The 14,159-nt window shown below is 46.8% G+C and overlaps 1 protein-coding gene across 4 annotated transcripts in view; it reads right to left on the bottom strand.

The window, feature by feature from the left end:
* Positions 1-373: 373 nt before the first annotated feature.
* Positions 374-14,159, bottom strand: part of CLIC5 (chloride intracellular channel 5) — a 114,035-nt gene continuing 100,249 nt past the window's right edge. For all 4 annotated transcript variants that reach the window (XM_077317312.1, XM_077317322.1, XM_077317340.1 and 1 more), the window contains 2 exons: positions 9,469-9,650; positions 374-4,228 (listed from right to left, as the gene is read on the bottom strand). In XM_077317312.1, coding sequence (XP_077173427.1) covers positions 4,061-4,228; positions 9,469-9,650 — 350 coding nt within the window. In that variant the 3' untranslated portion in view covers positions 374-4,060. The remainder of the gene's footprint in view (positions 4,229-9,468; positions 9,651-14,159) is intronic.

Below are 14,159 nucleotides of genomic sequence, written 5' to 3'. Positions count from 1 at the left end.
GTCCACGGACATCTGGAGGGCCGCAGTTTGACTACCCCTGGATTTGAGATACAATTGGGAAATAATTGTATTCCTCAAGGATCCAAATGGCTAATTGGCAACTATATTCTGAGAGGCAATTTGAAAACTCTTAGTTATAGCTTCTGCAACTTCTTCCTGTGGTGTTTGGCCCAGCAAATTTTGTGGGGACAAAATGGGGAAGGGGATTATAATTGTAAGCCACTTTGGGTCTCCACTGGAGAGAAAAGCGGGATATAAATGCAGTCCATAAATAATTAAATTAAAATAATAGACACATGAAATATGGAAAACGGCAGAAACGTTTCGTATCACACTTTTTCAATTGTAATAATTTCACATCTACAACCTGTGATGACATTCAGATGGTTCTATGTAATTTTTTGTTTTTCATGCAGAAAAATGCATTGTGCTCACGCCATACAATTCCCAGGTCACTGGAATGACGGAAAACAGATACCAGGGCAAACATCTATCAAGGAAGTGAGCTCTGATAGTGAGGGAGAAGTAGGGAAACAGCTAGAAAGACAGGCAGTGAAAGATCCTGGGTCAAACCTGCTTTAATGATATACTCAAATTTTCCAAGGAAAAAAAAGGGCCAACCATGATAGATCACAGGGTCTCCTAAAAACAGCACTTACGGTTTTCATGCATGTTAGCAACAGACTGAGGAAAATATTCCAAGGCTGGATGAACATACCGACCTAGCCACATTCATCAGGACTGTAAAGTGTGGGTACAGGAAGTGCTAGGGATGCCATTCCCCAGGTGGGACCTGGGGATCCCCTGGTTTTACAGTGCATCTCCAGGCAACAGATATCAGTTCCCCTGGAGAAAACTACGACATCATTGTGCCTCGGGATTTCCTTTTTTCTTCTGAGTCCACGTTGAGGAATCCACGGTTCTCTATTGCTTTGGATTCCCTAGCATTATACTGAGCCACTGAGGTTCCCTCCCCGGCCCTAATCCCATCCATTCCCCAGAGTCTCCAGGTATTTCCCAACCCAGAGCTGGCAACCCTGTCTTTAACATCCAGCCCTCGCTCATAGCTGTTTTAAAGAGTTTAGTGCCACTGCAGGCTGCATGGGGGTGAAAGGAAGGACACCCTGCATAAAAACTAAAAACTAGTACTTTTATATATTTTGAAATATAAATTGTTCCGATCTGGTTATTTCATTTAGAAGCAAAGCTGTTTCTTTATTTTCCTTCCCTTTCCTACAAGTCCCCTGTGCCCGGATAGCTTTTTGTGATCTCATTGGGCTTTCTGGCTGCGACTCGTGCTGTCTGCGCCAGCTGATTTCTCTGCGGGTTTTTAAAGTGTGCAGGCCTTTGCTCTCAAATCTGGCCTGTGCTTAAATTGCTCACGCATAGGGGAAGCTTTGGAGTTCATGGACTTTTCTTGTGAGACACAGGAAAGCCGAGCACAAACTGAGTGTCCAGTGTGGCTTCCTTGTCCACGGCCAAGTATTTCTGTCCCCCTCCTCTCTCTGCAAATTAGTCCATGGCAGTCAATGGAAACTGATCCACCATCTAAGAGAAAAGTCTGAATGATCAGTGATTCCTCACCCTGTGTTCCCTGCCCAAGACTATTTGGGGTGCCTTCTGAAGTTACTTAATAAGGTTGCCAGCCTCCAGATGTACAGCTATACGTTTTCATAATGGATCTTCACTATCTCCAAGGGAACTGATCTCTGTCAACTGGAGTCCAGTTGTAATCCCAGAAGATCTCTAGCGACAAAATAGAGACGGGCAACTCTAGTGGTAGAGCACCTGCTTGGCATGCAGAAGGTCCCCGGTTCAATCCCCGCTATCTCCAGTTAAAATACCTGGCAGTAGGTGATAGGAAAGTCCCCTAGCCTCAGACTCTGGACAGCCATTGCTAGTCTGAGTAGACAGTATGCACCTGACAGACCAACGGTTTGATTTGGTATAAAGTAGCAATTTTACACTTGACCTGCGCTTCCACCAGCCTTCTAGGTTTCTCTGGAAGGCTGCACCTCAAGGAGGCTTGGGAAGGAATGGATTTCCACACCTTGTCTTCCGCATGGAACACATTTCTCCTCCCGGCCAAGATTTATCCTGCCTCCCCTCTCCCACCCCACCGGCAGGCTTTCAAATAGATATCTATATAGTTAGACAAGACGTTCAGTACTATTTTAATGCTATTGCAATATAAAAACAATGGACAGGGTTGGTGTGTGTGTGTTTTTAAAGCCTGCCAGTGGCATGAGGGGAAGGGGAAGGAAACAGGAGTGGCTGCTTCAAATGTCTTTATAGTCACAGCAGTAATTGGAGCAGAACGAGGAATTGTCCCCCCCAGGCAGCAGAAGCTGGAGAGAATGCCTGGGGCTGCTGGAGGGAGGGTCATGGCTGACTGTAGCTTTGATCTTGGGTCTCCCCAGTACGAGGGAGATCCCACAAATGATCTTCTGTGAAACAGCCTACCTTATAACCCGGGGTGGGGGGGTGGGAGGTCACAAATGGGACATTCGTCTGCTCTATAAAACACAGGCCTTGTTTGTTCCGAAGGTGTTCCTTAACACTCCCTAAAGACAACGATAAGGACGTTGGGGGGGTGTGATCAGCACTGAGGTCAAAGGAGCACTAAAATGGACAGAACTGAATTCTGTTATGTGCGATTCAGAGTGAAACTGGGTTTTTTTTAAAAGAGAATCAGAATGAAAATCTCGTGTGTGTTTGTGGGTGTGTGGGAATGTGGGTCAGTGTGTGTGTGTCAGAGAGAGAGAGAGAGACACTGGGGGGGGGGGAAAGAAATCAACACATCTGAAAGCAATAGTAGGGTAGCTGGATGTAGCAAAAATATATGCAATCAATTTCAGGAAATCGGTATGTGAGCACAATTAACCCGTCCAAGTACAAATCTGGAATGAGCCACCAGCCTTGAGAGGGCTCTTGTGTGCCTGTCGAGTTCCCAGGCAAGAAGTAGAAAACTGGCTAATTGAGGACATGTATACCATCTCCAGCGTTTTCAGAACAATACTGAAGGAGAGGAAAAAGAACTAGTATATATATAATATATATATTTAATCCCGGAATTCACGCAAGGCATTTAACTTCTATTGCACACCCCTCTTGCTTATCTAGGCGCTTAGAGATACATTGGCAAGGATTGGGTTCATGGTGCCTTTTCTGAGGAAGGGACCTGTGACCCCTGAAAGTTCATGCTCCAAAAATCTTGTGGGTCTCTAATCTAGTGCGTTAAATGCACTCCTCATTCAAATCTAGTCTTGATGAGCCCACTGTGACAATTTGTTTCCAGTGTTCCCAATCTCCATCAGCGTCGTGTCTGATCATCATCTTAACTTTTCTAGGGGATCTAGCCTTTCTCGTCACTGACATAGATCCTCCAAACATCCTTGAATCATGAATGTAAATATAAACCATTCATCATTTCCAGCCTTTGGGCCTTGCCTCGAGCAAAACTGGACCAACCTGCACTCACCGAAAGTCCAGTGTTAACACAGACTCTCGTTACAATGTTCTCCTAAGCCATCTGAGAATACGATGCACTTCCAGAGCGCTTTCTAAATCTGCCTCCTAAAGTGACACTCCTTTACGACAAAGGCCTCGTTCTTAATCCAGTTTCTTCTTCCCCATTCCCCACTCCATGCCAAGGGTACAAGAAACCCCAACCTAAATCATACGTTCACATTTCTGATCCACTTAACATTGAAAATTTCAGCTAAAGAATGTGCTTTTGAGCAGATGACTGTTAATCAGAGACAATTGTTCTAGATTTTTTTTTTTAAATACTGAAAATGAACTATAACATTTTGTTTCCAGCTTGTCGGCACAAGTTTTGGAAATGCTTTCTGCTCTGCCCTGTGATCGCCTTACTTTTTCTCCATGAAGAGGCACGTATATTTCTAGCTGTCAAAATCTGAACAGTAGAAATCAGAGATGCCACCCAGATAGTGTAATTATATTATATTATGCATTATATATTAGATGTATCTGAAGGCCTCACAAAGAAGAATATGAAATGGGACTCCTCCGGAGAATCAGGTCTTGTGGGGTTCAATTAGGATCTGCTGAGCCGTTTGGCTACATCCGCGTAGGCGATTTCAATTTCTTTGTCAGCGGCACAAGTGTTGATAAATTCATCCCGGGCGTAGGCATTCTTCAGGTATCGCCAAAGTCCTGTCATCTCTGCCGGGAACTCATAGTTTCGATATTTCTTGGTGACAATCTGGAATGAAGACCCAAACATCTCATTTCAATAGCCAACAAACACACCGTTGCAATCAATCGGCTTTGTTGCGCCCAAGAGTATGGGGAATCAAAAGGGGGCGGGGTTTCAGGGGTCCTCAAGCAATTAGAGTTCTGTAGAATCCAACCTCCAGCCATTTTCTACTGGGGTGGGGGGGGTGGGGGCTGATCTCAGTAGTCTGGAGATTGGTTGTAATTCAGGGAGATTTCTAGCACACACCGGGAGGTTGTCAACCCTAGACAATACAACTGAGGAATTAGTCCAAGATACATAAATTTCGCCGAGATAGCCAAGGGAGGAGAGGACCAAACACAAGCTTCACTCATCCACTGAAACAGTACTAAATATCTTGTAGCCACCCCTGCCAGAAATTTCTGCAGTCAGAAGGCATACACACTGGGTAGGATTGTATACACTAGTTTACTTTGTATAATACAGGGGTAGTCAAACTGCGGCCCTCCAGATGTCCATGGACTACAATTCCCATGAGCCCCTGCCAGCAAACGCTCATGGGAATTGTAGTCCATGGACACCTGGAGAGCCACAGTTTGACTACCCCTGGTATAATATATTCCATGCAGAGTTTGGAGGCTTGACGATTCCTTGTTGCATAACCTGGGCCTAGTCTGCACACAATAGATAATGTACTTTCAATGCACTTTAGAAGTAAACTTTCCTGTTCTGCACAGTAACATCCAGCTGCCAAAGCACATTGAAAGTGCATTATCCTATGTGTGCAGACTAGGCCCTGGACAGAATCTCTCTGTGCAGCACTGTTCTCACGCCGTGGATACTGGCTCAAGGCCCGATCGTAAGCATTTCGTATCTGCTGGCTTTTGGAACATATACACGGAGTTCAATTTATGGGTGCCTGTGACATGCAGCCAAATGATCAAAGCAGCATAAAAACAACAGTTAAAGGTTGCTGTAAAAAGATGGAGTTTGCCATTGACAAGAGGGGTGCGATTTCATTTCTACAACACATCGGCTGCCGCAGGAAGGAGCAGGAGAGAAGGGAGGATTTCAAAAATACATCGGGAACAAGGAGTTCGAGAAAATGAAACCGCTACCACTGAAACAATGTTATTTTAATCAAGGCTGGTTTATCTGTGTAGCAAGTCCTGCGGCACCGTGCTCCCAGGGCCCCAGCAGCGCCTTCCCCTCCATGGATCCCTCTTTAAAGATTCATAGAATCATAGAATCATAGAATCATAGAGTTGGAAGGGGCCACACAGGCCATCTTGTCCAACCCCCTGCTCAACGCAGGATCAGCCCTAAGCATCCTAAAGCATCCAAGAAAAGTGTGCATCCAACCTTTGCTAGAAGACTGCCAGTGAGGGGGAGCTCATCACCTCCTTAGGCAGCCTATTCCACTGCTGAACTACTCTGACTGTGAAAATTTTTTTCCTGATATCTAGCCTATATCGTTGTACTTGAAGTTTAAACCCATTACTGCGTGTCCTCTCCTCTGCAGCCAGCAGAAACAGCATCCTGCCTTCCTCCAAGTGACAACCTTTCAAATACTTAAAGAGGGCTATCATGTCCCCTCTCAACCTCCTTTTCTCCAGGCTGAACATTCCCAAGTCCCTCAACCTATCTTCATAGGGCTTGGTCCCTTGGCCCCAGATCATCTTCGTCGCTCTCCTCTGTACCCTTTCAATTTTATCTACATCCTTCTTGAAGTGAGGCCTCCAGAACTGCACACAGTACTCCAGGTGTGGTCTGACCAGTGCCGTATACAATGGGACTATGACATCTTGTGATTTTGATGTGAATGACACCCCTTTCCACTGTGGGAGGGGGGCCTCTATCTGAAGTCTGGCTGCTCCCACCGCAATTGTACTTTGAATTTGAATTTGGAAAGAAAAATTTTGCTGGGGACCCACAAATCTTTAAACTGGCTCTGATGCTACGGGCCCCACAAATCCTTAAACCACTCCCAATTTTAATCCGCATAAGCCAACCGGATCTTCAGTGGTGAATCCAAACCTCTGGGTGCAACCAATTAAAAAAAAAAACTCTTGGTAGGCACTGAGAAAGGTCTCAGCGGGCACTATGTTGGGGACTGGCTTACATGCTCATGCCAGCCTCCCGGTTGCTGCCGTTATGAATTGTTTCTTGGCTACTTCTTCAGCTTGGAACCGACTACCTGTCAGGGTAGTTCTGAGCCTAACCTCTGAGCATCCACAGAGTACAAACTCAACATTCACAATGCAAAGTGGAAATTTTTTACAGAGATACCTGGGTGAAGAGGCATGCCATCACAGCAAGAAAAAAAAAGTTCATACCACCAGGCAAAGTTCTTATATATTACAAGCACAGCATACAGGTCCGCCCTCCTAGTCTTGTCAGTTTATTAAGGAGATTACCGCTAATGACTCTGTCCTGCACTAATTGAGTAACTGTGCTGCTAGTTTTTATTGCGCTTTTAATGCATTATATACTGTTTGGCCTTATTTATACAGCGTGGTAAGCCACCCCAAGATGATTGGTTCAATAGGGATGGCCTATACAAAAATGCGTCTAGTCAAGGCTATGGTCTTCCCAGTTGCAATGTATGGCTGTGAAAGTTGGACCATAAGGAAGGCCGAGCATCAAAGAATTGAGGCTTTTGAACTCTGGTGCTGGAGAAGACTCTTGTGAGTCCCTTGGACTGCAAGGCGAACAAACCGGTCAGTCCTAGAGGAGATCAGCCCTGGCTGCTCCTTAGAAGGCCAGATCCTGAAGATGAAACTCAAATAAATAAGCCTATCTAAAGTAATTTTTGCAATAATGTCTTTGGTAACGAAAGCAAAACAATTACAGATAGGCACACCTCTCTTGTTGTAGCATTGACAAAATCCAAGGTAGCTCTTTACAAAAGTGGCCAACATTACAAGAAGGTGTCTTTATTGGACGCCAGTCGAAGCAGGAAGATTAATGTGACATGTGAAGGCATGTAAGCTGCAAAGAATCATCTGTGGCAGGGGCTCCCAACAAAATGCCACGGAGCCTACTAATACCTTTTCTGGCCATTTTTTTAGAGGTTGGGAGGAGCCAGGTGGGGCTTTTTCTCAGCAAGGCTTCTGATTGGCCACTGGAGATTTGATTGGCCAGGCCGATTAAAAAAAAACACTGCTCCGGCGGCAGCTGCCCCCCTCCTCCGCAGCCCGAGGAGTGTGACTGAATTTATGCTGCAGCCGCCATTCTGTGGCTGACTCCGCCCCCTTACGGCATCCATTTTCTGGCAGCCGTTTTGTGACTGCACCCACAGGCTCAGAAAGGGTGGAGACCCCTGATCTAAGGGCACAGAGCATTGTCCGAAAGCGCCTGGATCGGTCTGCGTTAGTGAAGGGTAGCATATCCCCTTCCAAGAACAGCAAGGAGAGTAGGAAAAAAGAATCACGTTGACTTGGCTATTTGCACAACATTCTGGGTTTTGCTTTCTCTTAGGTATGCCGTCAGTTCCCACGGTGCAGATCATAGCTGCCAGAGCCAAGTGAGACGCATGACTTGGCTCTCTTTTGCTACCTTTCGGGCTTGCCAGGGTCTATCAGGTGCCTGTTTTATTTCAGAGAAGGATGTAATCTGATAAATTGAATAAATACAGCACTTCAGAAGATGATCGACATCCTTTGCACATCCTAAGTGTGTACTCTGCATTTTAAATGACAGATCCTGGCATTCATGTGCATTTCCTAATTTTTCTCTGTCACATTGGAAAAGGGAGAAAGACTCCTCTTATGTTGGAATGGGCCTATTTTCTGCTGTTACATTACAGGCTACATCTTTTCCCTCCACTGCAAAATATTTTGTCTCTCGAAAGCCTCAATCCCAGAAATCTTGTTGGTCTCTAAGGTGCTACTGGATTCGAATCCAGCTCTTCTGAAACTGACTCTTGTTACTGAGTGAGAGACGGGTGTCATTGACACTTTTGTCCTTTCAGAGCATTTGGCTTAATATTTTTTTTGTCAAGGGTGTAGTCTGTAGGGGCTTTTTACCTAGTCCCAGTTCAAACGAATCCCTCCCATCTACACTGAATTCGATTTCCGTTTTGATTTGGGACGCTTTAAATTTTCCCTCTGCAACCTGCATGATTGATCCGGAGTGACCCTACATTTCCCCCACGATAACCAGAAATGGATATAACCCTTGATATTTGAAATACCAGCATCAGGAAGTGTGCAGATTTTTGCTTTTTTAAAAAATTAGCTCTCTTCTCCGTGCCTTGCAGCAAAGAAGTCTTCCCTGATTGGCCAGGGCATCAGTTCAAAGACTTCCTAGTTCCCAGTTGCAAGGTTTGTCTTAAGGTGATTGTGCTCCCTCAGCAGAGATTTGCCTCTTGGTTTTTCCCTCCTCCTCTGCTGTCTCCAATCCTCTCCCCACCTCTTTCAAGAAAAGAGCCTCCTGCTGCCCTCCCCCCACTCATTCTGAGCTTCCCAATCAAGTGCAGAATACTTTCTGCTTCAATTGGTGGGGATAGAGGAAGACTCGAGTTCAAATCGATCTGAATTCAGTGGGATCCACAACGGAATAATCAAAGTAAGTGCAGAATCAGCCCAGGAATGCAGAAAGATAATACTGGTGGCACTGCCTGGCACCCAATAATATATTTGATCTCCAGATCAGGGGTCCCCAACCCCCGGTCTGCGGCCCAGTAACGGGCCGCAAAGGCCATCACACCGGGCCGCCAGCGGCCATGCCTGCCTCCCCCCCCTGCAGCGAGAGGGGGGGAAGAGGCCGACGCGGCAGCTGGCACGTCAGCTACGCAAACGCGCACGCGCGGAACTGCCGCACATGCACGTTTGCGCCCATGGTGGCCAAAACGCGCATGTGCGGCAACTCTGCACATGCGTGTTAGCGCCACCTGGTGGCCAAAACGCGCATGCGCGGCAATTGGGCATGCGCGTTTAGGAGCAACTGCGGCAGCCGGGCCGCTGGCTCTCCCCCACCCCCGGAGGCGGTCCCCGACCAGAAGAAGGTTGGGGACCACTGATCCAGATGACCAAGATTAGTCCCCCTGGCGAAAATGGCTGCTTTGGAGGGTGGACGCTATGGCATTATACCCTGCTGATGTCTCTCCCCTCCCCAAACCTTCAGTATCTCCAGGTATCTCCCAACCCAGAGCCGGAAACCCTACCTGAGAGCTTGCTCTCGACACATGGGATCTAGGAGAGGACAGCCAATCAAGTACAGAGCAGAACCACACCATCGGAACTCTCTGGCTAAGACGGCCTCACCTTGACAACGTGCAGTTTGGGCAACAAGTTACAGTCCGCGAGAGTGAGCTCCTCCCCATCCAGGAACTTGCGCTTGGACACCTTCTCCTCCTCCGTGCTGCCGGCATCTATCTCTTCGGGCAAAGGATGTCTCAGGTAATCATCCAACTTCTTCAAAGCCTTGGTTAAGCCTCTCTCCAGACCTTTGTTGAATGAGGGGGAAAGAAAAGAACCAGTCATTGAAACAAACCTCCTGGTCTGGCATTGCCTGCAGCATTCACACCTTCTGTATTAAGGGCACCCAAAGAATTATGGTAGCCCCCTCCCCCCCGACCTTTCTGAGCTGACAGGCACCTTTGGAAATGTGACACAGGGTGATGGGTGCAAATGGCTGAAGCAGGGGTGTCCCCAGACACAAAATGAACGGTTTTCAAAAAATATCTCAAGGTACAAATATCTTCAACCATGGTGCTTAAGAGACCTCGCAAATATCTGAGGGGCCACCTGTCTGTCCCCCCCCCCCCCCCGCCCTGCCCGAAATCACCGAGCTCTTTGAATACCAACAGATTGGTTGTCCTCAGCCCAAGAGAAGTCCAGCTGGCCTCAACCAGGGCCAGGGCCCTTTCAGTCCTTGCGCCCTCCTGACCTACCCAGTGGGATGGTGGTCACTCCTGAGTTAGTGATAGACCTGTTGGCGGTAGGGAAGAGCGAATGGGAGGGCAGGATGAAGGAGGCCTAGCCAGAGTTAACTAAATAAATATCTGCTGGCCTCAACCATGGGCCAGCAACCAAAAGAGTGCCATCTTGCAGGTCCTGTAGAACTCACAGATATGTCATCATGCTCTGTTAGAAGGAGGAGGAGGAGGAGGAGAAGGTGGAGGAGGAGAAGGAGAAGGAGAGTTGGTTCTTATATACCACTTTTCTCGACCCTTTTATCAACCAGGAGGAGTTAAAGCAGCTTACAATCGCCTTCCCTTTCCTCCTCCACAACAGACCCCCTGTGAGATAGGTGAGGCTAAAAGAGCCCTAATATTACCGCTGGGTTAGAACAACTCTATCAGTACTGCGATGAGCCTAAGGTCACCCAGCTGGCTCTATGTGGAGGAGTGGAGAATCAAACCTGGCTGGCCAGATTAGAAGCTGCTGCTCTTAACCGCTACACCAAGCTGGCTATAGATAAAACATGTAAAACAGCTAGTTAAACTCCCATTGGTTGTCTCCAGGGTTACCAGGTCTTGGTTGGGAAATACCTGGAGATTTTGGGAGTGGAGCAAGGAGTGGGTGGGATTCGGGTTGGGAAGGGCAGAGGAGGGACCTCAATGGAGTATAATGGAGTATAATGGCTATGGAGTCCACCCTCTGATGCAACCATTTTCTCCAAGGGAGCTGGTCTCTTTAGCTTGGAGATGATTTATAATTCCAGGGAATCCCCAGGTCCCACCTGTGGATTTATACCCCCACTTGTCTCATCTCTTTATTTCAGGGGTATTTAGTTAATATAGCAGAGTTTTCCGGGTTCACAGAAGTGTGATATTGAGGGCAGTCCACAAGAGGCTCTTGCAAAATATTGCAAGAGCCTCTTGTGGCGCAGAGTGGTAAGGCAGCTGTCTGAAAGCTTTGCCCATGAGGCTGGGAGTTCAATCCCAGTGGCCGGCTCAAGGTTGACTCAGCCTTCCATCCTTCCGAGGTCGGTAAAATGAGTACCCAGCTTGCTGGGGGGTAAACGGTAATGACTGGGGAAGGCACTGGCAAACCACCCCGTATTGAGTCTGGCATGAAAACGCTAGAGGGCATCACCCCAAGGGTCAGACATGACTCGGTGCTTGCACAGGGGATACCTTTACCTTTACCTTTACCATAAATATATTGCCAAAAGGACAAATTTACATTTGTTCAAGCAGACCCAGTTCCCATTCAGGTTGCGGTCGGAAGGAGAGACAGAAGCCTGATCTAAAACAGGGCTAGTCAACCTGTGGTCCTCCAGATGTCCATGGACTACAATTCCCATGAGCCCCTGCCAGCATTCTCTGGCAGAGGTTCATGGGAATTGTAGTCCATGAACATCTGGAGGACCACAGGTTGACTAGCCCTGATCTAAAGAGGACTTTCTCCAGCACAAGTGGCCAGCTTGTCTGGCATCGCCTATGTGGAAGTATTGTTTCTACGGGAGAGGCTTGGAGACTCCATGGAAAGCCATGCAGAGAATGGGGGAGAACAATTCCTGGCCCCAGGGAAGCGCGCCTGGCCTCAACCAGGGCCAGGGCCTTTTCAGTCCTGGCCCCTGCCTGGTGGAATGAGCTCCCAGGTGAGCTGCGGACCCTGCAGGAGCTTTCAGCGTTCCACAGGTCCTGTAAAACGGAGCTCTTCCGCCAGGTCTATGGTTGAGGCTGGGGTCGGGGAGGTAGATCTACAGCCCCCCTGGGTCTCTGGGCCTCTGGGCCTCCGGGCTTGGAATTAACATCGTTGGACCTCCTTCTCCACACACCCCCTTAGTAATAGGGGTTAGGAATGGGGTTTTCCACAATGTTGGGAGTATTTTAAAGTCTTTTAATGGGTTTTTTTAGACATTGTGACCCACCACGAGCTGTTTAGGCATTGGCGGGAAATAAATCTAAATATAATAACAACAACAACAACAAAGCACACAGAGAGAGGCAGAGAGGAAGGGTCAGAGGGCAGCCCCCCCCCAATGTCCATCCATGTTGATTTGCTCACTCCAACACTTATTTGGGGGAGGGGGAAGGGCACCCGGGGAAACCAAAAGTTAATAGGGGAGGTGCAAAACTGTTGCTGGGCTAATATCTCACTGTTTTCTGAATGATATTAAACCTCGGTCTCCCTGGCACCGATCCAATATTCTGTCTACCCAGCCCTTGAGATGAGTGGGACACTTGAGACCTTCGTCTCGGGCTTCTTGTGTTATACGACGCGATCACACGAGAGGGACACGGCCTCTGTTCTCTGTCGCGATGTTAATCTTGGACAGCTCTCAAAATGCAGAAATGCCTTTCAGCTCCCCCGTTCCAACATTCCGCTTTCCTTCTAAAATATTACCGGTTCCAAAATGTTCTGTGTCATCTTTTAAAATAAATATATATAAATGTATAGAGGCGTCAGAATGCTGTTCTGGAGCCAGGAGCTTCATTGCATTCAAAACCACTTGAAGAAGAAGAGCGTGTATTAATGCCGGAATGGGAATCATCCGGTTAGATGCCAGGGCTTTTCCTTCCCAGCTCAGAAGATTGATTTGACAACAGCCGAGCGACAAGAAATGGCCGTGAAAGAGCTGTGACAGCCAGCTGTGTGATCCCCATTCCAGCGACAGAGAAATGATGGCCCAATCCTGCACTCAGCGGATTTTGAATGTGAAGTATTGGGACCTCTGGGCTCCACACTGACTATCAGCCAAAAGCTACAATCAGACCTACCGCAAACAGAGCGCCTCTGTTCGTTTCAGTGAGGACCTGGGCTTGGAAGAACTAAATACAAGATGCTCTCGCATGCAGCCAGAGACTAAAACACCCGTCATGCTTATATTTTGAACTGCACATCATATTCTGCACGCCCTCACTTAACTCTCTGCTAAAAAACAACAGATTGGTATTCTATCGACGTATTGAAGAATGTCTGTCTTGCGAACAGAGGAACTCCAAGTACACTGAGGCTTAAAGCTCCAGGAAATTCAGATGGCTTACCCTACAAATTTAAACTATTTAGCTCCAAGCTCCTTGCCCAATGGTTATATGAGGCACCTCTGAGCATTACCTCTAACATTTCCTAAATGAAGAGGCTGCAATTCGAGTTTTTAAGAATCAACCAGAATATCTAATGCTGCCATTCAGGTTGAGACAGGGATGGTCACAATGCAAATCCAAATGTGGATTACCACATTTTGGTATTGGTTAAAATTGTTTTTCCTTCCCGAGGGCTTATCTTGTTTATTATTGATAGATTCATTTGTGGCTCCATGGCTAATAGCTCTTAAAAGAAAACTATGCTCTTATGGCCATTTCCAACAACTGCTTCTGACTTTGGGTTATGCATGAAGCAAAGCTATGGTTAAATTAAGAGTGCTGGAGTTGGAAAGGCGAAACAGAATCTATCCAGTGGCTTAATTAATATAGGATAAAAAGTCTCTTATGTCATTTATTTAGTCTTTGACTCTTCCAAAACGGTCTCCAGATTCATTTGTTTTCCGTTTTCAGTCTGGTTTTCGTCACTGGCAATGAGTCCGTCCTTGTTAATGTTTGAATATAATGAGGCAAATGCTCTTGTATAATGGAGAGTCAAGGCTATGAGCTCTTGGTCGTGCAGCACTCGGAGTTGGAAAGATAGCATGTTCTAAAGAGGATCAAAACACCAATTTTTGATTGTCTCTTCTCTCTATTAGTTACTACTAATTAGTTACTACTAATGCCTTGCCTTTTCAAGTGGGTAGCCGTGTCAGTATGAAGTAGCACAACAAAATAAGAGTCCAATAGCACCTTTAAGACCAATGAAGATTTATTCAAGACGTGAGCACTCGAAAGCTGACACCTTGAATAAATCTTCGTTGGTCTTAAAGGTACTATTGGACTCTTATTTTGTTGCCTTTTCAACATTACCAATTTGGAATATAAGAGAGCATTTACTTTATTGAGTTACTAGAGTTTAAGCCCGTTGTTGGTGATACAACGGGCACTAGGATGGTGTGTGCGTGTGCGAAGCAGATG

The sequence above is a fragment of the Paroedura picta genome, chromosome 1, assembly GCF_049243985.1.
Source record: "Paroedura picta isolate Pp20150507F chromosome 1, Ppicta_v3.0, whole genome shotgun sequence".
NCBI lineage: Eukaryota > Metazoa > Chordata > Lepidosauria > Squamata > Gekkonidae > Paroedura > Paroedura picta.
This window is presented reverse-complemented; position numbering and strand designations above follow the sequence as displayed.